The sequence below is a fragment of the Papilio xuthus genome, unplaced genomic scaffold, assembly GCF_000836235.2.
Source record: "Papilio xuthus unplaced genomic scaffold, Pxut_1.1 DF828037.1, whole genome shotgun sequence".
NCBI classification, from domain to species: domain Eukaryota; kingdom Metazoa; phylum Arthropoda; class Insecta; order Lepidoptera; family Papilionidae; genus Papilio; species Papilio xuthus.
This window is the reverse complement of record NW_013530612.1, coordinates 195,330-217,619: the sequence shown is the minus strand read 5'-3', so window position 1 is coordinate 217,619 and position 22,290 is coordinate 195,330. Positions and strand designations below refer to the sequence as shown.

At 36.4% G+C, this 22,290-nt stretch overlaps 3 protein-coding genes across 5 annotated transcripts in view; 2 read left to right on the top strand and 1 right to left on the bottom strand.

Moving 5' to 3' along the window:
• Positions 1-21,931, bottom strand: part of alpha-Cat (catenin alpha) — a 43,485-nt gene extending 21,554 nt beyond the window's left edge. For all 3 annotated transcript variants that reach the window (XM_013307962.1, XM_013307960.1, XM_013307961.1), the window contains exons 1-15: positions 21,783-21,931; positions 20,654-20,824; positions 19,836-19,982; positions 19,271-19,437; positions 18,616-18,825; positions 17,999-18,122; positions 17,371-17,432; positions 17,065-17,183; positions 16,465-16,549; positions 15,947-16,062; positions 15,475-15,592; positions 14,765-14,857; positions 14,149-14,305; positions 13,620-13,725; positions 12,918-13,012 (exon numbers count right to left, since the gene is read on the bottom strand). In XM_013307962.1, coding sequence (XP_013163416.1) covers positions 12,918-13,012; positions 13,620-13,725; positions 14,149-14,305; positions 14,765-14,857; positions 15,475-15,592; positions 15,947-16,062; positions 16,465-16,549; positions 17,065-17,183; positions 17,371-17,432; positions 17,999-18,122; positions 18,616-18,825; positions 19,271-19,437; positions 19,836-19,982; positions 20,654-20,822 — 1,768 coding nt within the window. In that variant the 5' untranslated portion in view covers positions 20,823-20,824; positions 21,783-21,931. The remainder of the gene's footprint in view (positions 1-12,917; positions 13,013-13,619; positions 13,726-14,148; positions 14,306-14,764; positions 14,858-15,474; positions 15,593-15,946; positions 16,063-16,464; positions 16,550-17,064; positions 17,184-17,370; positions 17,433-17,998; positions 18,123-18,615; positions 18,826-19,270; positions 19,438-19,835; positions 19,983-20,653; positions 20,825-21,782) is intronic.
• LOC106114676 (bile salt-activated lipase-like) lies at positions 874-3,434 on the top strand. The gene is made up of 3 exons (XM_013307964.1): positions 874-1,083; positions 1,455-2,686; positions 3,146-3,434. The coding sequence occupies exons 1-3, from the start codon at positions 910-912 to the stop codon at positions 3,333-3,335; spliced, it is 1,596 nt and encodes a 531-aa protein (XP_013163418.1). The 5' UTR covers positions 874-909; the 3' UTR covers positions 3,336-3,434.
• On the top strand, positions 7,159-11,623 carry CPR6 (cuticular protein RR-1 motif 6). Its single transcript, NM_001312267.1, is given in 4 exon segments — positions 7,159-7,180; positions 9,230-9,427; positions 9,924-10,028; positions 11,133-11,623. Coding segments are annotated over 4 exon segments (399 nt in total). The 5' UTR covers positions 7,159-7,177; the 3' UTR covers positions 11,226-11,623.
• Positions 21,932-22,290: the final 359 nt, after the last annotated feature.

Sequence of the window (22,290 nt, the reverse complement as noted above, 5' to 3'; positions counted from 1 at the left end):
AACAAACTAAACTAGACTAGACTAGACCGTTTTACTAGACTCTGTCCGAGAGCGATAAAGAAAACTTAATTAGCAACCTATGTGTTCAACCAGACAATGTCCTACATTTATATAAAATTTCCAGCCATTCTGGAGATATGTTTTAACAATCCATACATCCATCCATCCAAGATCCATGCAGGCGTTCTGGAGATACATTCTAACATACATCTAAACATTCGTATTTATAATATTAGTAAGATTGCATCACGAGCGTGACATATAACTCCGAAATAGCTTTAAAATAATCATCCTCGATAGTACACCAATTGTAAACGGTGGCAGCCCTATCTTTATATCCAAAACATCAAATCCAAGGTTACTAGATAAGTGAACCATCTGTCGAAAGATTTTATATCTTTACTAATCAGTTGCATAGTTGTTTAGAGTTCCGTACAATATCAGATTAATCTTACTAATATTATAAATGCGAATGTTTAGATGTACGTTAGAAGGTATCTCCAGAACAGCTGATTGAATCTCGATTAAATTTGGTATATATGTAGAACATCGTCTGGAAGAACTCACAGGCTACTAATAAGTTTTTTTTTCATGTCGCACGGACGGAGTTGCAGGCAAGACAACAAATGTAAGAGTTTAGCTGGATGAATGAAATATGTTTGTTAGAAGGTATCGTGAAAAGCTGAACAGATCTCGGTGAAACTTGGCATAGATGTAGAATGTAGTCTGGAACACATTGGCTACCTATAAAGTTTGTTTTTCATTCGGCACGAACGGAATCGCGTGACAACTAATAATAAATAAAACCGACTCTTAAAACCATATCTAATCAAGTACTCGAGAAAAAAAACTGATATCTTTAAAAGTGTTTTAAAAAATCATACCACTTAATACTATCAAAGAGTTAACATGAAGTTTATAATACAACTGCTATGTTTTACTGTAGCTTGGGCATCGCCAAGGCTGGACCCACTTGTGGACAGCAAGAAGGGTCTGATCCGAGGACTGCAGGCGACAGATGGAGACTATGCCATGTTCCTTGGTATACCATATGCTATGGTCAACTATAGCAATCCATTTGGGGTATGTATTCATATTTAATAGGATCCATTTGTAGGATTAGGATGAGTAAAAATTATTAAAAACTTAATTATTAGTCTATGTGTTCTTCCAGACTATGATCTACATCTATGACAAATTTCAGGAAGATCCATGCAGCTGTTCTGGAGATATCTTCTGACAAACAGCCATCTAAACTTTCTCATTTATAATATTAGTAAGATGCGAATGTTTAGATGTAATATGTTTGTTTGAAGCCATCTCAAAAACAACTTAACTCATCTTACATGGGCTACTTATAAGTTTTTTTTAATTCCGTGCGGACAAAGTCGCTGGCAAAAGCTACTTTTCTTATGAATAACATTCTTCAATATTACATCTTATATTGTTTCCAGCCATCACTACCATATCCTGACTTCGAAGACACATTCGAAGCTACCGACGATTCAGCAATTTGTCCACAACTGGAAGAATTCAGTAACCAAATAACTGGCTCACTTGATTGTTTACATCTCAACTTATACGTACCAAACACTGCGACCAGTTTAAACAGACTCCCAGTTCTAGTTTGGATTTATGGTGGTGGATTCCAAATTGGTTACGCTGGAAGATACGTATACGGACCGAAATATTTAGTCAGGAATGATGTCATTGTGGTCACGATTAACTATCGCGTTGGACCTTACGGTTTCATGTGTTTGGATACACCAGATGTACCAGGAAATCAAGGCTTAAAAGATCAATTAAATGCTTTAAGATGGGTCAAAGAAAACATTGGTGCTTTCGGTGGTGATGCTAACAAAGTTACTATATTTGGTGAAAGTGCTGGAGCTGCGTCTGTTGATTTCCAATTATTATCCAAACAAGAGAAATTGTTTGATAAAGTAATAATGCAAAGTGGTACAACATTAGGCCATTGGGCGATAGTTGATTCTAATGAAAACGCACCTATTTATTTAGCTGATAAATTAGGATTTGAAACTGAAGATACTAACAAAGCTATAGATTTCTTAGCTTCAGTTGATCCAAAATTAGTTATAGCAGTTGCATTAGAATCGAATTTGAGTTTCATGCCTTGTGTTGAGAAAGAATTTGATGGTGTAGAAAGATTCGTAGACGAATATCCGATTAATAGTGACATACCAAAAGCGAAAAACATACCGATTCTTACAGGATATAATAATAGAGAAATGCTAGTAGGTGCATATATCGGAGAAAATTTAGATTTGAATATATTTGAAAAATATTTATCAATGGCATTCAACTTTGATGATGATGAATTGGTGACATTAGTCAAACAATTCTATATAGGTGATGAGAATAACGTCGATGATTTGAAAGAAAATCTTATTGATTTCCAATCAGACATGATGTTCAATCATCCTGTACACAGAAGTGTTCAGAAGTATCTAGATAATTCTGGAGATGTGTATCATTATATATTCTCGTATTCTGGTGATAGGAATTTTATTAAATGGAGATTCAACATAACTGCAGACGGAGCAGGACATGCTGATGAAATTAGTTATTTATTCGATGTTGCAATTATGAAAGAACAACCTACAGAAGAGGATCAACTTGTTATCGATAGAATAACAACGATGTGGACTAATTTCGTCAAGTATGGGTAAGTTGGAAGATCTGTTAACTAGCTATCAACCACGATACGGTACTCATGGTTTAAAAAATTTAGTGACCTATATATTCTCCAAAGCTTACTTGCTTCACTTGACACACAGGATTTCAAATCCGCCATTGGTACATGGCTTTTCATATGTTTGTCGATTTCAACTACAGCGTACTTGGCCACCGTGGTTAACTATGGCCTAGTCACCCGTTAGGGTAGGCTCCGAGACCATCAGTCCCTATAATGATGACGATGTGTTCTTCGAGACAATCTTATACATCTGTGCCAAATTTCAACGTCATTCGTTGATCCGTTCTGAAGATAGCTTCTAACAAACATCCATCTAAACATTCGCATTTATAATATTAGTCTTAGTACGTTTTATAAAGAATCAAACTGTGTCTTATAAAGAGTAATCCTAGTTATAAACGTTTCATCGATTCATTTTTATTTCCACAGTAACCCAACACCAGAAAGCACAGATTTATTACCAGTCGAATGGAAACCGGTGACCAATGAGGCTCTAACATACCTCGACATCGATAAGGAACTGACGCTAAAGAAACGACCATTCCACGACCGAATGGCATTCTTGGATCTATTCTATACCATGAACAAACATTTATTAAAAGGATACAAGGATAATTAATATAGAATATCACTGTAGTGACTTAACACATAGTGTTTTCTCTATTTTCTCAAAGAGAATGAAAGAGACATTCAATTATAATATTAGTTATAAAGTGGACATTTTTTTTTATATCATAAGTTGGCAAACGAGCGAGCGGCCACCTGAAATCGCTGAAATAGCGAAGTGACCGTTGCCCATAGACATACGCAATTGCATATGCGTTTCCTACCTTTAATCGACGGAGGAGAGGATGCACAGAAAGAAAATATTTTCCCTTTTTATGCATCCTCTCATCCGGAATATCTACTTCTACTTCCCATCCTTTCCTTATAAGAAAAAGAGTGGGAAGGGAAAGAGGACTAAATTAGGGACATACCATCTTACAAACAAACATACATCTAAACATTCGCATTTATAATATATTTTTATTTACCTTCATATTCAAATGTATAACGCATCTGGCCTAGTATTGCAACCTTCACGGATTAACAGACATTCAAATTTTTATATTAACATTGATCTGTATAACCAAAACAGTTCTATTAATTCGTGGAATGCAAATAACATAACCATTAGGGTTGTCAAAAGACAATATTTAAAAAATCGTTTTAAACCAATTTTATCATCATACAGTCTTCTTTCATATACTTGTAATGATAAAAAAAAACATAAAGTGGGTTTAATTTATTACTAGACTAACTGTCTTAATTATTAGCCTATGTCTCTTCTAGATTATATTATACATCTATGCAAAATTTTAGCCAAATTTATGGAGCCGTTTTGAAGATACCTTCGAACAAACATCCTTCAAACCAAACGTTCGCATTTATAATATTAGTAAGAAGTAAAATAAGATTAATATTTGGAGATTGACAACCCTAATTATACATCGACCTTTCCTCTCTCAATCCTATCATCTGGCAAGTCACCTTTATGTATGCCTAATAACTACGCGCTTCATATAAGATGTTAAAAATTATTTGCTTCATATACAGGATGTCCGGAAAATGTACATTGCTTGGTCAAAGATATAAAGATTTAACTCAAGCTACCTGTATCACAAATTGCGTAGTTTAGCCACTAAATGATTCCCTATTTATAAATAACTAACTATCGCGCGCGACTCCGTCCGCGCGGAAATAAAAAAAACTTAATAAGTAGCCTATGTGTTCTTCCAGACTATGTTCTACTATGACAAATTTCAGCGCTATCCGTTCTGGACATACCTTCAAACATCCATCCATCTAAATATTCACATTTATAAAAAGCCTCTAAAAAGTTTTGAACAGATTTTATTCACATTGAAACCTTGTTAAAGAGATTTTTACTTGAAAACCAAACTGCAAAATTTCTTTATAATAAGCTGATTCTATGATAAACATTACACTCTAAGAGTCGGTTAAAAAACGCTTAACAAAAAAGTTAACCAGTTCAATTATGTTAGTTAACAACAAATAAGTTATGGATAATCGGGAGTTAAGCAAGAGATGCCCCGCCAAGGCGACACAGCCTCCTTTCATGACATCTTGCGACAGTATCACATGGGGCCACGAAACACGTTTATCCCGCGTCAAGATTTAGCCTTTATACTACTGATAAAAGTAATTTAAATTAGCTGTTACCCGCGACTCCGTCCGCGCGGAATTAAAAAAAAAGTTAATTAGTTGTCTATGTGTTCTTCCAGACTATGCTCTATATGTATGCCAAATTTCATCGAGATCCAGTCAGCCGTTCTGGAGATATTCTAACAAACATATATCCATCTAAACATTCGCATTTATAATATTAGTAAGTAGTAATATTCAAAAGATCTTGCGTAAAATACTATGTTAAATTACAAAGAATCGAAATCATGTTCTCTGCAAACCCCTCCGGGTTATGCGTATCGACAGAGGGGACGCAAAGATAATATTTCCCTTTCCTATGCGTCCCCTCCTCTATAACATTCACTTTCCCTTCCCTTTCTTATAAGGATGGAACAAAGAAGAATAAAATTACTCCTCCGGGACGCACACTCATGAGACTGTACGGGGAATTGATTCGCACTTGAGGCGTGTCTTCTGTGTGGTCGTGGTATTACACCGGGCGAGGCCTATTCGTGCAACAGATGTGTTGGCGTCAACCACCGTTAAAATAATGTTCTTAAAGCTGAAAGGTACTTTTATTACTAGATTTATTTTGTCCCGCTTTCCGCTTCCGCGTATGCCCCCGATGGTGTTATGGCTCGACACCCACGCGCAGGGTGACGGTCGTACAGTAGGCTAAGATTATCAACATTTTTTACTCATCAGACGTTAACTTAATATTGCTTAACATTTTTATATTATAAAATTAACTAACTTAACTGGTAATAAGAGTTAACTTATTTTAATTAACATAAAACCCTGTATGCCGTGCATAAAAAAATATACATAATGCAAAATGACATCTCTTTTTAGTTTTCCGTACTTCAAAAGGTAAAAATATAGGATATCTTTGTTGTCCATCTATCTCTCTGTCTGTAAGACCCTTTTGTGGGAATAATGTCAAATTATAAGGTCTACTGTACCTTGGAGCTGTGAAAAATCAAACCAGCAGTGGGTCAGTATTGACTATGACGTAATCTAACTTAGGATAGTCTCCAAGACCTTCAGTGGGGACGCATAGTGAGCTGATGATGATGAAAAAATTATGACACTTAAGGGAATAATTCGAATCGATAATCACTTTTCAAAATCTTTAAAAGGTCATAAAGAAACTTACATATATTTGAGTAATTCAGATAAAAAGCAGACAATTTCATAATATCTTTGGTTACAATGACATCTTCAAGCCGCAGGCTACAAGGGGTCGACAGGACAAGTAACGTATATGGAAAGTTGATTTAAGTATTACTTAATTGTAGTTATGTTAAAAAAATACACGTCACCGAAAAATTGTTAATATGGTGAGTTTATATTTCAACTAAACATATAAGACGACAGAAAATTATAAACCAATCTTACTAATATTATAAATGAGAATGTTTGTATGTATGTTAGAAGGTATCTCCAGAACAGCTGCACGGATCTTGTTGAAATTTGTCACATAGGCTACTTTTTTTTAAATTCCGCGCGGACGGAGTCGCGGACGACAGTTAGTCTTATCAACAAAAATTGTTACCAACAAGTAGATATTATAATTGTGTACTATAAACTTATAAGACAGTAGACTTTAATAAATTCAGTCTCGATCCTGTCTTACAGAATACTAGGATGTCCATAATAATCGTGGGACAATTTTTATAATATTATAACTCGAAAGCAAATAAATGGGAACTTAATATAACGAGAACAGCAATGAATGGCATAAAAATGTCAAATTGGTTGAATATGAACCTTATTTCATATATAAATCATATGAAATTGTTCCAATTTCAACAAACATAAGATACTAGCTGTCGCCCACGACTGCGTCCGCAATGAGTTAAAAATAAACTAATAATAAATATCCTATATCATCGGGGGATAGTGAACTTTCTAACATTCAAAGAATTGTTCAAATTAATTCAGTAGTTTCGGAGTCTATTTAGTCAAAAAAATCTTACTAATTTTATTAATGTGAATGTATGGATAGATGGATGGATATATGTTTGGTAGAAATTCTCTAGAAAGGCTGTATGGACTTCGCTGAATTGTCACATATGTAAAATATAGTCTGAAAGAGTAGTTACTAAGTTTTTTTTATTCCGCGCGGACAGTCACGAGCGATGGATAATAAACTTATTGTCACCCTACTCATCTCCCATACCATCACCTATGACCTCGCGGTGTCATCCTGAGCATATATAAGTTGCGGCCACCGTTCACACTGCAGTTGTGTACAGGCCGTCACTAATCAATATGGTGAGTTTAGTGATGTCAGTGTTTATCGATATTTTTTTTTATCGAAAAGTGAAATAGGATTAATATTTTACCGTATTAGTTTTAAACAAGGGCAGAAAAAGATAGTGAAGTACTAATACTATTAGACAACATACTACATACTCAAAACACGTTTATTTACCATCGGTTTCTGACACCAAATCTCTGTATCTGACATATCGTCATCCTTGTCTTTTATCTTTGATGAAACAGAGATAACAATCTGTTTTAAACTGATATAAAAACAGCTAAACACTCACGTATATTCGTCCGGTGGCGGCACCGACTAGTTTCTAGCCCATCGGGGGCCTTCATCAGGATAAGTGTTTCACGAAAATTTGAATACTCTGTTTTAAGTTTGGTCTCAGAAACTCACGGTTAGTCGTACTACTGTCTATTTAACTACGCTTTCATTGTTCTTTAAATTTAGTTTTTTTTTACCAGCATAAAAAATACTGGAATGAATAAAAAAGGAATTGGCGTAAAAATGTAACAAAAATATATATTTCTTTTATATTTAAATTCTTCTCTTCACTTTCAATTCTATTATATAATCAACAATAATAACAGTAACGTATATACTTTATTGATTTAATATTTTTTATTAATAAAAATAAAAAATAAATTTTTTTTATCGATAATTCAAACTTCATAAACAACACTAGTCAAATGCGTATTAAAATAGTTAAAATTCTAAAACCTAAACGAGGTAAATAACATATAAATATAATCGAGAAACATTCAGCAGTTCTTAAAATATCTTTAAACATCTATCCATCCATTTAAACATTCGCATTTATAATATTAGTAAGACACACAAGACGTAGCATATCCGTTTAATCCGTGCGTGCGGTGCGTCCGGTGCGTCCGGTGCGGGACGTACTTCAAGTGATATTTACGATAAGTCAGGTGAATTATCGTGTAGGTTCACAAGCTGACATTTTAGTTATTCATTAAGTGATAAAGGTAGGGTTACATAAATAAGCGAAGCGGAATTCTAAAATTTTGTACTAACATAGTAGTAACTAATAGTTGAATTTAACAGAGTGAATATAATGTTATAGAAATTCCATTATTTATTTGGATCGCTTTTATTTCGATGTTATTTGTTTAAATAACTGATTTTTTTTAAGAATATTGTGATAGCATAGAAATCGTTTATATTAATCACCATCAACAGCTCACTATACGTCCCCACTGAGGGGCTCGGAGCCTACCCTAAGTTAAGGTAGACTAGGCCATAGTCAACCACGCTGGTCAAGTGCGGGTTGCTTGACTATGGCCTTGGTTTATATTAGAATATTACATTGAGTTTTATAACTTTTATTTTTTAATTTACTAGTTATTGCCCCAGACTGTATGCGCGCGGAATTGTCACCCTGGGATAGTGTAGATTCACAACAGTGAAAGTATTTTTCAAACCGCTTGAGTTTCGGTCGGAGAGTCTAATGACACTCAAACAAACATTTTTTTCTCTTTATAATATAAGTATAGCAAACATAGATACTTTTTTAGTAGAAATACTTTCGTAAATGCAATTTGTATTAAAATCATAAAATACAAGTTACCCGCTACCGCTTATAATATAACCTCAACCTAAAACGAGTTATGTTTATGACATCTTCAAGACGCTCTCGACTTGAACTTACGAAACATTTTACATACAATATTATTGAATACCGCGGTGTTACTAGTTAAAAAATGATTTGCCGTACAAATAATGAGTAGACAGAAATGAAGTTTTGTTCATCAAAAAGAAAACATTTTAACATAAACGATTTATTTGGAATTTACACCTTTTAAAATTATTATTTTTTAATACGAGCTGTCGCCCGTGATTTTGTCCGCGCGGAATTATAAAAAAATAATTAGTAGCCAATGTGTTCTTCCAGACTATGTTCTACATCTATGACAAACGAGATATGTTAAGCCGTTCTGGAGATACCTTCTAACAAATACTTTGAACCATGCGATTGGATGTACCCTTAACCATTAAGCTATTGGCTTTATATGAAACTCTTCTATCCTCAGAAACTCCTCATCATCACAGCCTTGGTGGCGTGCGTAGCAGCAGATGTATCCCACATCCTGACCAGGTCTCCTGAGGCGGACGCTAAGATCCTCAGACAGGACCAGGATGTAGGTCTCGAGGGACAATACCAATGGGCTATCGAGACTGAAAATGGTATATCAGCTCAGGAAACCGGTGCTTTGAAAAACCCGCAATCGGTTAGTACTTTATTTTAAATAAACTAGCTATCAACCGGGACACCGTCTGCAAGGATTTAAAAAAAATGACTAGCCTATGTGCTCTTCTAGACTGTTATATATCTTTGCTAAATTTCATCTAAAAGCAGCTGTTCTAGAGATACCATTTCACAAACATACATCTAAACATTCGCATCTATATTATAGTAAAACTAGCTGTCGCCTGCGACTCTATCTATGCGAAATTGAAAAAAAGAACTATGTATTCTTCTAGACTATGTTCTACATCTATACCAAATTTCATCAAGATCTATGCAGCTGTTCTGGAGATACCTTCTAACAAACATCCATCTAAACATTCGCATTTATAGTATTAATAAGATTAACTATGGTTTTCTTATATCATCTTTAATAAAAACAGAGCTAAAAGTAAATTAAACATGAATTTTAGTCTCAGAAACTGAAAGTTAACGAGTAATTTTGTATCTACGCCTCATCTTATCTTACTGATTCACAGGAGAACTCAGCTCAGACCGCTCAAGGTCAGGCTAGATGGACCGCACCCAACGGCGAAGTTGTCGAATTACAATACACAGCTGATGAAAACGGATATCAAGTGCAGGTAATAAATACATTCTAACATAAAATGTATAGAATCACAGTTATTACAAGGAAAAAGTGCCAATATGAACGTACTAGCTATCGCCCGAGACTGTCCGCGCGGAAAATAAAAAAAAAAGCTTAATTAGTAGCCTATTTCTTCCAGACTATGTTTTATATGTATGTTAAATTACAACGAGATCCGTTGAGCTGTTCTGGATGTACCTTCTGACAAACATACATGTAAACATACGCATTTATAAATCGCTGAAATAGCGAAGTGACCGTTGCCCATAGACATACGCAATTGTATATGCGTTGCCTATCTTTAATCAACAGAAGAGAGGATGCACAGAAAGAAAATATCTTCCCTTTCCATGCATCTCATCCGGAAAGTACACTTCCACTTCCCATCCTTTCCTTATAAGAAAAAGAGTGGGAAAGGAAAGAAGACTAAATTAGGCCTCCGACACGCACACTCATCAGACTGTAGTTGGAATTACTTCGCACTTGAGGCGTGTCTTCTGTGTGGTCGTGGTATTTCACTGAGCGAGGATAATCCGTGCAGATGTTAAAGCAAGCTCTACCACTGTAAAGCTTCATCATCATCATCATCAGCTCACTATACGTCCCCACCGAGGGGCTCGGAGCCTACCCTAAGTTAAGGGTGATAAGGCCGTAGTCAACCACGCTGGCCAAGTGCGGGTTGGTTGACTTCACACATATCATTGAATTTCTTCTCAGACATGTGCAGGTTGCATCACGATGTTTTCCTTCACCGTAAGAACGTCGGATAAATGTACATATGTAAATCGGAAATCGAAAAACACATTGGTACATGGCGGGATTCGAACCCAGGACCTGCAGATTGCAAGTCAAGTACTTGACCACTGAGCCACCGACGCTCATACGACGCTGTAAAGCTTACATACATAAAAACATAACCCTCTTGTTATTCAGGTTAATCCAAATGAATAAGTCGAACTATTACTCTACCAAAAAAAGGTTTATTAACAGACAGACGGACAACAAAGTCACCTAAGTATTCCGGTTTTCCCATCGTGGTATGGACCCTAAAAATCTCGTATTTTAAAGTGTAGTTTTAACTTAATACATTTATTTCCAGGGTTCCCATTTACCAACACCACCACCGATCCCTGAAGCTATCCTCAAGGCTTTGGAGTACATCAGGGCCCACCCTCCACCACCAGAAAACTAAGAAACTACCCCATCATCAATATAAACAGAATATGTGACTGGATAAGCAAGAAACCTTTATAAGCGAGAAACTTGGGAGAGTTACCTCTATAAGCGAGAAAATATCTTTTGGTTTCTCGCTTATCTGGAATCTAGTGTAATCAATAGTTGCATCTCTTTCATTCTGTTTGACAAAACCGAGACACAATATAATAAGTACTACACAATGAAATCGATTGTCTAAAATTCTTATCGATTCCATCATAAAAATCGATAACAATTTTATAAAATCGATATTACGTTCATCAATCAAGAATAAGAATCGATTTTAATTTATGTTTTATGAATTAAATACTCATTTTTCTTAGTAATTGTGAAGATTCCTGTGATAACGGATATTAATATAAGTTTTATATTTTATTTCATTGTTTGAAATTTACCTTAAAATTACCTAGACATTTGATTTAAAACAAAAAAAAATCATCAAAAAACTTGGTCCAAAATTGGTACCTTGTGGGACACCTATATAAATTTTACCATAAATACGTAATTTAAACTTTAAAAATGATCTATAAAAGAAAAAAATCTAGATTTATAGAATAAATGCTTATTTTTAAATAAAAAAAGATAAGTTTTCATACAATTATAAGCATTTTTATAATATCAAGTATATCAAAAGGCGAAGTAGAAACTAGAAAAACTTGAAATAAGTAAAAAACTTTTATAAGCGAGAATTGTCAGGTCCTGAGCGTCCATAAGCGAGAAACTCGGGTTAGAGAAACCTCTACAAGCGAGAAGAATCACACGCGTACTCAAGTTACACTGTATTTCGTAACAAACGTGAAAATCTCCCAAAAAGTGCCATCTTTGTGCAATCATTTGATATTTTCATGACATTATTATTAAAATAAATATATTTTTAACAGAAATACGACTTTATCTATCATTTACTCCCAAAAAAAACTACTAAATTGAAATTGGTGTTAATCACAACAGTCTTAAAAAAAGCTGTCTTCAGAAAAAAACATTCCCAAAAAAAAACCTAATAAAAACCAATAAAATGTCATGAATAGCCTCAAAAGTAAGAAATTTCTCTTCTTGTAGTCTACATCGTACGATTGTTGTTTCGGAGTCGATGTCGGTCTGATGTCTTAGACCTATTTACGTTCACATTAGTACCTAGATCTAGGATTTCTAGACACTTAAAGGCAAAAAAACTCACAATATTATCAGACTGAACTTGATAAGTCATTTTTATATCTAAACTAGCAGTCGCCCACGACTTCATACGCACTGAATTAAAAAAAAACTTAATAAGCCTATGTGTTCTAGACTATGTTCTACAAATATGACAAATTTCATCAAAATCCATACAGCAGTTCTGGAGATATCTTCTAACATCCATCCATCTAAACATTCGCATTTATCTTCTCTGAGTACATATGAGTTTTTCCTCTGTCTTTTCTCCTTCTAAACCAGTGGTTCCCAAACTTATTTTGTCTACTGCCCACTTTGAGAATAAATATGTTATTTAGCGCTGCCATATTTTCACATATTTAAAAACCACTATAACTTCAAATTATATTAATTAATTATTGTGACCTATATATGTATATTAACGGAGAATTCTAAACGAAAACTTTTACTATAACCAGCAACTTGAGACCTGCAGCGCACACAAGAAAGACTGCTCTAGAAGATAAACATAACTTACCCTGGTCTCTCAGCACGGTGACAGCTTCAAGAACTCGCTTGGTGTAGATACAAGGCTCGTAGTTGTCCATCTCTTGTGTCACCACAGAACATACCCTGGGAGTAGAGAAAATTTTATTATATCAAATAGATGGCGCTGTTTACATATATACAATTTCAATGTTTTAATCACTAGGTGGCGCTATTCGCATTTAAACGGTTACAATGTCTATTACTAGATGGCGTTGTTTAGAAGTAGTCAACGCCTTGATAACTAGATTTTTTTTATATCATAATGTGGCAAACGAGCGGTCACCTGAAATCGCTGAAATATCGAAGTGACCGTAGCCCATAGACATACGCAATTGCATATGCGTTGTCTACCTTTAATCGACGGAGGAGAGGATGCACAGAAAGATAATATTTTCCCTTTCCATGCATCCTCTCATCCGGAAAGTACACTTCCACTTCCCATCCTTTCCTCATAAGAAAAAGGGTGGGAAGGGAATGAGGACTAAATTAGGCCTCTGGAACGCACACACATCAGACTGTAGTTGGAATAGCTTCGCACTTGAGGCCTGTCTTCTGTGTGGTCGTGGTATTTCACTGAGCGAGCCGGGACAATTCGTGTGAACATGTTAAAGCGGTAATGATAACTAGATGGCGTTGTCTCTTATCCATTTCTTTTATAATGTTTCAACTATATAAGGAATTATTAAGTTACCTTGCCGCTCTCCCACGTATAGCACCAGCAGTTCTCTCCAAGGAGTCAGGATCTCCCTCTTGCAGCGCCACCACACATTTGTTCACGTCCTCCAGGATATGATTCTCTATAAGAAAGTCTCTATCTTACTAATATTATAAATGCAAATGTATAGATGGATGTTTGTAGGAGATATCTTCAGTACTTCAGTAAAAAAGTAGAAAAGGCATTCTGCTGTTAATTTAAACAGTGAGGGAGTGGTGTGGGGGTAATATGAGGGTAATTTGTGGGTAATGTGAGGGTAATTAAGAGTAAAATGAGAGTGTTATGTGGTGGTGACTTGGTGATGTGGGGGTATTGTTTGAGTAAGGTGGGGGTGTAAGATAGGGGTAAAGTGGGGGTGTTATGGTGGTGTGGGTGTATTTTGGGGGTAAATGTGAGGGTAAAGCTGGGGTTAATGTTGTGGTGTTGGTGTGAGCGTGGTGTGGGGGTAATGTGACGGTGGTGGTAATGTGACGGTGGTGGTGGGGGTATAGACATATGCGTTTACCGCTAACAGCAAGGAAGTCATCAATAGTGGTGACGTCATCGACGGCGAGCGTCAGCAGGCGCACCGCGGCGTCCCAGGCGGCCGCGAACGCAGCGCCGTTGTCCTGAGCCACGCGAGACCTGCACCTCGCGCCCAGCACACGAGCTGCGTTTATCACCTGCATACGTACATACATACATACATACATATTCAGAATTATTCCTTAAATCCTATATTACTATTTAAGAAATAAAAGAAAAGTTTTAATTTCCAAGCAATCGCTTATACATTTATAGAGATCAGTGATTGCCAAGAATAACATCTGTATGCTAATTTTCTATTTACACTATTCCAGTACAGTCAACACGAATAACGACTGGATTACTGGAATAAAAAATTGTTTACATTGTTCCAGTTATAATCCTGAAGTGATTTCGGAATCGCTGGACTGGAATAATATTAACCGACCATAAATTCATCATTAACCTACGCACAATGTACCTCAAATTCTACAGCACGTCTATCTTTGTCACACTTTACACTTGGTGTTTACATCTATCTCGCTTCCACTTAAGAAGACACCGCCTCTGTCTCTGTCGCACGTTGTGCTGCGTGTATACATCTATCTCGCTCTCACCTGTGGACAGAGCGCCTCTATCTGCGCGGCTGCATGACGCACCATCTTCACGCCGTCTTCATTGTTTGACATTGAGCAGACTAAGTTCGCCACCTGCCAAGTTATTCAAATATATTTTATAGAAAAACTGCTAAATATCATCAAATCACATTTCATTGAAGTTAAAAAAAAATCCACTAAAGTACAATCAGGTTCGTTTGCAGTGATGTAGTTTATATTACTAATATAAACTAACTTTTACCAGCGATTTTTTCTGCGTAAAATTATAAAAAAAGATAAAGAAATTTATCATGTGTTACTCAAGATTATGTTCGACTAGTGGTCGCCAGCGACTCCTTCCGCGGCATTAAAAAAATAGTAGTCTATGTGTTCATTCTGACTATGTTCTATATGTATGACAAATTTATTGACATCCATTCAACCGCTTGGAGGTAAATTCAAACATCCATCCATCTAAACATTCGCATTTATAATATTAGTAAGATTTGTTTGCCAAATTTCATCAAGATCCATTCATTTATCCACGCATTTATAATATGGTCCATAAATAACGTCACAGGAATTTCATGGGAATCATGTCATATTTAAGACCCCCGTTAGTGTGACGTCATACCCTCCCCAACCCCTTGTCATACAATGTCACACTTCATGCCCCCCTCCTCCCACTTCCATGACGGCAGATAGCAAGACATGCAACTGTACTGCCTCACCTCGACCAGTTTGTTGGCATGTTCAGTGAACACAATGGCGTACTCCTCCACTTCCTTCTCATTGCCATTGCGAGCTGCCTCCATCAGCACCAGGAGAGGTACATTCGTCTCCAAAAAGCTGAAAACAACAAGTTAAGTCATATTTGAGACTTTGCCTAAATTATACGTAACCTTGTTAAGGAGATAATTTTTTTTTTAAAGTTTAAAATACAAAATTGATTCACTTTATTCAAATTTCGTATAATTAATTCTTCTAAGTTACAATGTCTCATCAGTTCATCTTTTTTCTTTATAAACACTAAGGATATTCCAAGAAAATAAATAGAAAAACATCGATTATTCTTGACAATTAAATTGAATTCCAATATATTTGAAGTCCACATTCACTTTAAATCAATTTTAAACACCTTACCATAAAACTACAAATGTCATATTTAACCTATTAAATAGTCAGGGAATATTCCGCCCTCACCTATCAGAGACGTGGTCGACGACCGCCTTGCGCAGTTGACGACGCAAGTCGCGCGTCTTACGGCACATATGTTCTATAGCACGCTCCAGACCCTCAGACTGCTCAGCTTTACCTGCCTGTAAAGTAAACTCAACCTTATCACTAAGGATCATCATCATCATCATCTCTAGGTCCCCACTGGGGTCAGGGTCTACTCTAAGTGAGACTATGTGATATTGAATGCTGGTCTAGTGCAGGTCTTCACACATATCTTTGACTTTCTTAGATATGTGCAGCATCACGGTGTTTTCCTTGATCGTAACAACATACGATAAATGTACATATGTACAAACATATTGGTATGCCGGAATTCGAACCCAGGACCTGATTACAAGTTAACCGCTTAACCCTTGAGCCCACCGACCTTCACTGGTTACTAAAGATACAGTGATTAAGATTCAATTTTGTAGTTTTTTCAATAAGGAAATTAAGTTGAACCTAAACACAATAGAGATAAAGTAGAATTTAGTATAACTCACATTGGTCATGTACTCGTGTAACAACTCCTGAAGCGCCTGTCTCACCGCGTTGCACTCCGCCACGATGCGCTCGCGTCTCTCGTCCCTGCACATACATACAACATAACTCACACACGTGCCCAGTGCTCGCCTGGACCTACCTACTACCACTAGCCCCTCCACATTTTAGTCAACCAAGGTCATTAGGCCCTGTCTCCCACTGCCCTCTACCTTGATTTACTAGACCCGATACCCAATGTTCTCTACCCTAAGTTACTAGGCCACGTCCCCCCTCCACTTTACTCTACCCTTAGTCACTAGCCTATGGCACCAACTTTACTGTACCCTAAGTCACTAGGCCACGTCCCCCACTTTACTCTACGTCTAGGACAGCCCCCCACTTTACTCAACCCAAGGTACTAGCCTCTCTACTTTTGTCTACCCTAAGTCACTAAGCCCCATACCCACTGCAATAAGCGTGCATAATTTTAATTAAAATTTTTTAAATATCCGAAAATTTCATCACGATATTTTCCTTAGAAAGGCTATTATCGCATTAAATTCTATCTAGAGTAGGCCGCTAGTAACTTATGCCTACCAGGTCATAAAGTCTATGTTTACCTGGTGCAGGAACTATCAGCCATGAGTGCAGCGCCGCTGATGATGGACTCCAGTCGCTCCTCCAGCGAGGGTCGCGTGCGCAGTTCAGAGTACGCGAGAGGCTCCATCACCATGCGCTCCTGACACCACATCGTTACATCACACAGATACAACATATCAAGTATACATGAGAGAAAGAGATATACTACATTCAGAATGTTCATCGTTACATGAAAGAGATGGAAAGATATAACTTTTGTATGAGAGAAAGACATATACTGCTATTCTCATTTCTCATATTAAATTTATATCGTGAGTTATACTTACATCAAAATCATCGAGCGCTTGAGCCAATTCCCCGGGACCTTCAATAGGAGGGCGATTGTTGGCTGAAATTTATTATAAACTACTAAAAAAAGTTGCCAAATATTATAAATACATGTTTGAATGTATGGATGTTGTAGTATCTCGAGAAAGACTAAGAATCTCGCTGAAATTTGACACAGGCATAGAACATAGTCTGGAAGAACACCGCACAGACGAAATCGCGGGCAATAGATAGTATACATATAAACAGAGATAAATAACGATGTGTTTTCTAGTTTTATACATTTATTACGAGTTGTTACACAATTTTTATGTAAGTTGTACACCGTAAAAGTACCTGACTGTACTTGATTACTAACTAATATTATAAATGCGAATGTTTAGATGCATGTTTGTTAGAAGGTATTTCCAGAACTGCTGAACAGACCTTTTTGAAATTTGGCATAAATCTAAAACATAGTTTAGAAAAACACATAGGCTACCTCTAATATAGGAAAGTATTCGGCAACTCTTCAACAAATCTTATTGAAATTTGACACAGATATAGAACATAGTCTTAAATAACATATGAAAAAAAACATCCTTTTTTTGACCCTGTATATAAAGCTGTAGAAGTTTTTGTACTGACCCCCAGCTGGCAGCGGTCGTCCTTGTGCGACAGCTGATATGGTGTCTACCGCTGAGCAAACAGCGCGCAGAACAAAGTCCCTGTTAGCTTTAGCAGCGGCCAGCTCCGGGTGACGCACATATACCTGACATGTACAAACAGTACGGTGTTAGGGTGGCAGGTAGGCCCAGGGCGATTGCCCAGGACCTACCCGTGTGCAGCTTACTATATGTCCCCATTGAGATCAGAGTCTACCCTTAGTGATATGTGATAGTGAATGCTGGTCCAGTGCAAGACTTCACACATTTGACTTTCTCAGATATGTGCAGCATCACGATGTTTTCCTTCACCGTAACATAAGATAAATGTACATATGTAACTATTGCTACATGCCGGGATTCGAACCCAGGTCCTGCGGACAAATCAACTGCTTAACCCCTGAGCTGTCAACACGCTTGTAAGTTATTTAACCCCACCCCCAAACCCCACACTTTGTTTACCTAATCTTTACAATACATAGAGTTAAGAACATTAGAACGGATAAATAAAGCAAAAAAAATGTTTTTTATGACGTTATCTACATAGTCGCCCTAAGTAACTCAATGTCAATTAATTTCCTTTCGTTCTCCTGCGCATACCTTGGAAGCTGTGAGCAGCATAGTAGAGTGCTTCTTCAGCACAGCTCTTGCCGCTGCCAGTTCATCCTTCATCCTTGGTTCTTTCAACTCCTTCTGACGCTTAGCTGCCTGCGCGGCCAGCTCGTTAGCTGAGCGCCCGAACTGACGAGCTGATTCCACCAGCTCTGATTGTGATGATGCTGACTTCAGCTTATCCAGATCAGTTTCCACCTGTGTAAGAATCACTCTTATGTGTAAATTAACTTTAAAATACATGAATTTAACTAAATAGTAAAGTAACCGCTGTCTTTAGATATCCAAAATAGCTGATGGGTTGCCTAACTTTAATCAACAGAGGAGGGGACGCACAGAAAGAGGATATTTCCCCTTCCTATGTCCTTCTTTCGCCAAAAACAACTACCAACTCCCATGAATTTCCTATAGGAAAACAATGTTAAATAATCAAAAATCATACATACTAATGTTTAGATGTTTGTTTGAAGATATCTCCGGAACGGCTCACCAGATCTTGATGAAATTTGTCATACATGTAGAACACATAACCTACAAGTTTTTATTATAATAATTCCGCGCGAACAGAGGCGAAGGCGACAGCTAGTTCAGTACAATCTGGAAGAACACATAATAAAGTTTCTAGCGATAGTTAAATACTCACAGCTCTAAGCTTAGCGAGGAGAAGATGTACATCCACCATATCAGCCAGGATGAGGAGACGTGTGACGGCGGAGAGCAGCGCACGCGCAGCTCGCACCATCGCGCTGCGCACTGCTGACGCGCACGGCTCCTCGGAGAACTCACGCGCAGCGAGAGACATCGCCGCACCTTACAGTATAACTAAACTGAATCCACTGAAATCTGACCCCAACTAACCCTTGGCTTTCTGACCCCAAAATGTCGGTTTAAATTATATTGTTTTCTTTATGTTATCAAAAATAGAGAGGCGTGAGAACGACTGCGGCTCAGAGGTTTAAGCAGTTCACTTGTCTGCAGGTCCTAGGTTCGAATCCCAGCATTTACCAATATGTTTTTACATTTACATATGTACATTTATCTAATGTTATGATGTAGGAAAACATCGTGATGCTGCACATATCTGAGAAAGTTAAAGTTATGTGTGAAGTCCTGCACTGAACCAGCATTCACTATCACATAGTCTCACTTAGGGTTCCGATCTACTCAATGGGGACTGTAATGATAAGACTACCTCATTACCAACTTACCAGCTTTCCTGACCTCCTCCACAGCAGCAAGCATCTCCTGAGTAATCTCTGGATTCTCATAAGCTATGGTCTGACCACGTTCAATGAAGATCTCAGTGGCTCGCTCCACTGTTGCAACTAGAGCACTTGCACGCTTAGATTTACCCGCTGAAAATTATACATATAAACTTACTAATATTATAAATGCGAATGTTTAGATGGGTGGATGTTTGAAGGTATCTCCAAAACGGCTGAACGTCTCGATGAAATTTGGCATACATATAGAACATAGTTTGGAAGAACACATAGGCTACTAATTAAGTTTTTTAATAATTCCACGCGGACGGTGTCGCAGGCGACAGCTAGTAAGTAAAATAAACCACTATTTATTACCAACATATTGAGGAATTACGAGCCAGTTCACTGGTCACCAAATTTAGTGGAGTACCCAATGACTAGCTACTAAAATCTAGACAAATGCGACTAGGAGTCGTAAAACCGTTTGGATATAAAAGTAGACATAACTAAAAATTAAGTTAAAGCAATTTTTGCTTTATCTATGCTATAAGAAGTAGTCTATAGGTCTTGATTCCCTTGCAAGTCTAGTTTTTTGGTATAAACAGCTGTATCTTTTGATTGCGTGGGTTTAGAAACTCGATACAGCTGTAAGGGACAGTAAACCTGAGTATTTGATATAAATTCCAGCTTAATACCTCCATGCATTCTTAAGAAAAATGGTCTTAACAAACAGACATACAACAAAGTTATCCTAAAAGTTATTTTTTTTCTTTCCAAGATACGGAATTAAAAACTAAATGTCAATAATAATAGTCACTTACGTCTCTTCTTCTTAGCTGTCTTATCCTTGCTGTTAACAAGTGTAGTCACTTGCAGTACAAGAGGCTCCAAAGTGCGCTCCACCGATGTTGTTCTGATCTCCAAGTTCTTGGGATCCCACTTCAATGTTAGCTGTCCAGTTGTACCATAAGGATCTGTTAGGGCTGCCATCTCTGGAAAGTATAACAACATTGTTGAGTACAGCCTAAAGCCCTCCTTAAGAGGTTAATTAAGTTTAAGACATCTGTTTATTTTCCCATGTGATAATGCACTGCAGATCATGAATACAGAGTAAAACATCCCAGATCACCAAGAACACTCTCAGATATCACAAACAACGTGAAAGTGTTTTAACAGTGGTAGAGCCTGCTTTAACATCTTCGCACGAATTGGCCTGGCTCGCCCGGTGAAATACCACGACCACACAGAAGACAGGCGTGAAGTGGAAGCAATTCCGCGTTTCGTCTGATGAGTGTGCGTCCTGGAGGCCTAATTTAGTCCTCTTTCTATTCCCACCCTTTTCCTTATAAGGAAATGATGGGATCTATACTAAAAATAAGCTTACATATTGCACAGCCAAAACCAAATTGTAATTTTTTTCTTAAAACTGAGTATGATTTTGTACTAAACATCTCTTAACAGTAACAAACTGAATGTTTATTTGTTATGTAAATAAAAAAAGTAACATTAAATCAAAGTTAAACTTACTTTTATTTAAAATCATTATTTTATATAAAATCCTATAATTACCTACTAATTTTGACAATTTTATTGCAAGAATAATTTTAAATAATACTTCCTTGTTATATTTATTGATAATTAAACAGCAAATTCTATATTCAACAATATAATTACAAATACAAACAAGTTTTCTGTTCCGATAACAAGAGAAAGTATGAATCACGAAAATGGTTCAGCCATCAACTAAGCACACATCTTGTACTTATTTATAACTTAAAATAATTTTTAAACTAAATGAAACATCAATAGAAACTAATAACAATCCTATACCTTCTAATCTAAGTTAAAAAGTTTTATAATAAAAATAATAAGCTCTTACAGAAAACTATTGTTTTAAAATTACATACTTGACATCGTAAGACACTATTGATAAATTTTTAAAGTAATTACCTTACTAATTCAATAATCCTTTTTCAAATAAGCACAAATAAACAATTCAATCACTAAAATAACTGCTTTAAACACGATTATTCACTTTATTTCATAAAAAATAACACAGAAAAGCAATAAAAACACTCAAACCGTATCAATAAGGTGTGTCAAAGTGCGAAATGTTGTCAGTGCAGAAAATTAAGAAAAGGGCTAAGAAAATATTGCCCTTGCTTAATTTTTTCGACAAAAACTGTCTTTTTCGCATTTTCTTTTAATAATTCGTCTGTTATTATAGAATTTTAGGTACACAATGCATAATTTAGACCCTAAAATAAGTACCAGTAATTTCAATAAAACAGTTAATATAAAAAAAGGAATTTCCTATCCTTAAATTGTAAATATCATTAGATAAAGTAAAACAAAACTTTATAAAATGCGCTAATGTTGGCTGACGTTCAAAGATTTAAAATGAAATCTAATAATATTCCTGACTCGAATACTTTAACTTGAAACACAAGCATAGAGT

Excerpts from the sequence above, each read along its gene's own strand:
- LOC106114676 (XM_013307964.1), top strand. The coding sequence starts at position 910 with ATGAAGTTTATAATACAACTGCTATGTTTTACTGTAGCTTGGGCATCG. Across the intron at positions 1,084-1,454 it reads ACTATAGCAATCCATTTGGG|CCATCACTACCATATCCTGA; the intron begins GTATGTATTCAT and ends TATTGTTTCCAG. Across the intron at positions 2,687-3,145 it reads ACTAATTTCGTCAAGTATGG|TAACCCAACACCAGAAAGCA; the intron begins GTAAGTTGGAAG and ends TTATTTCCACAG.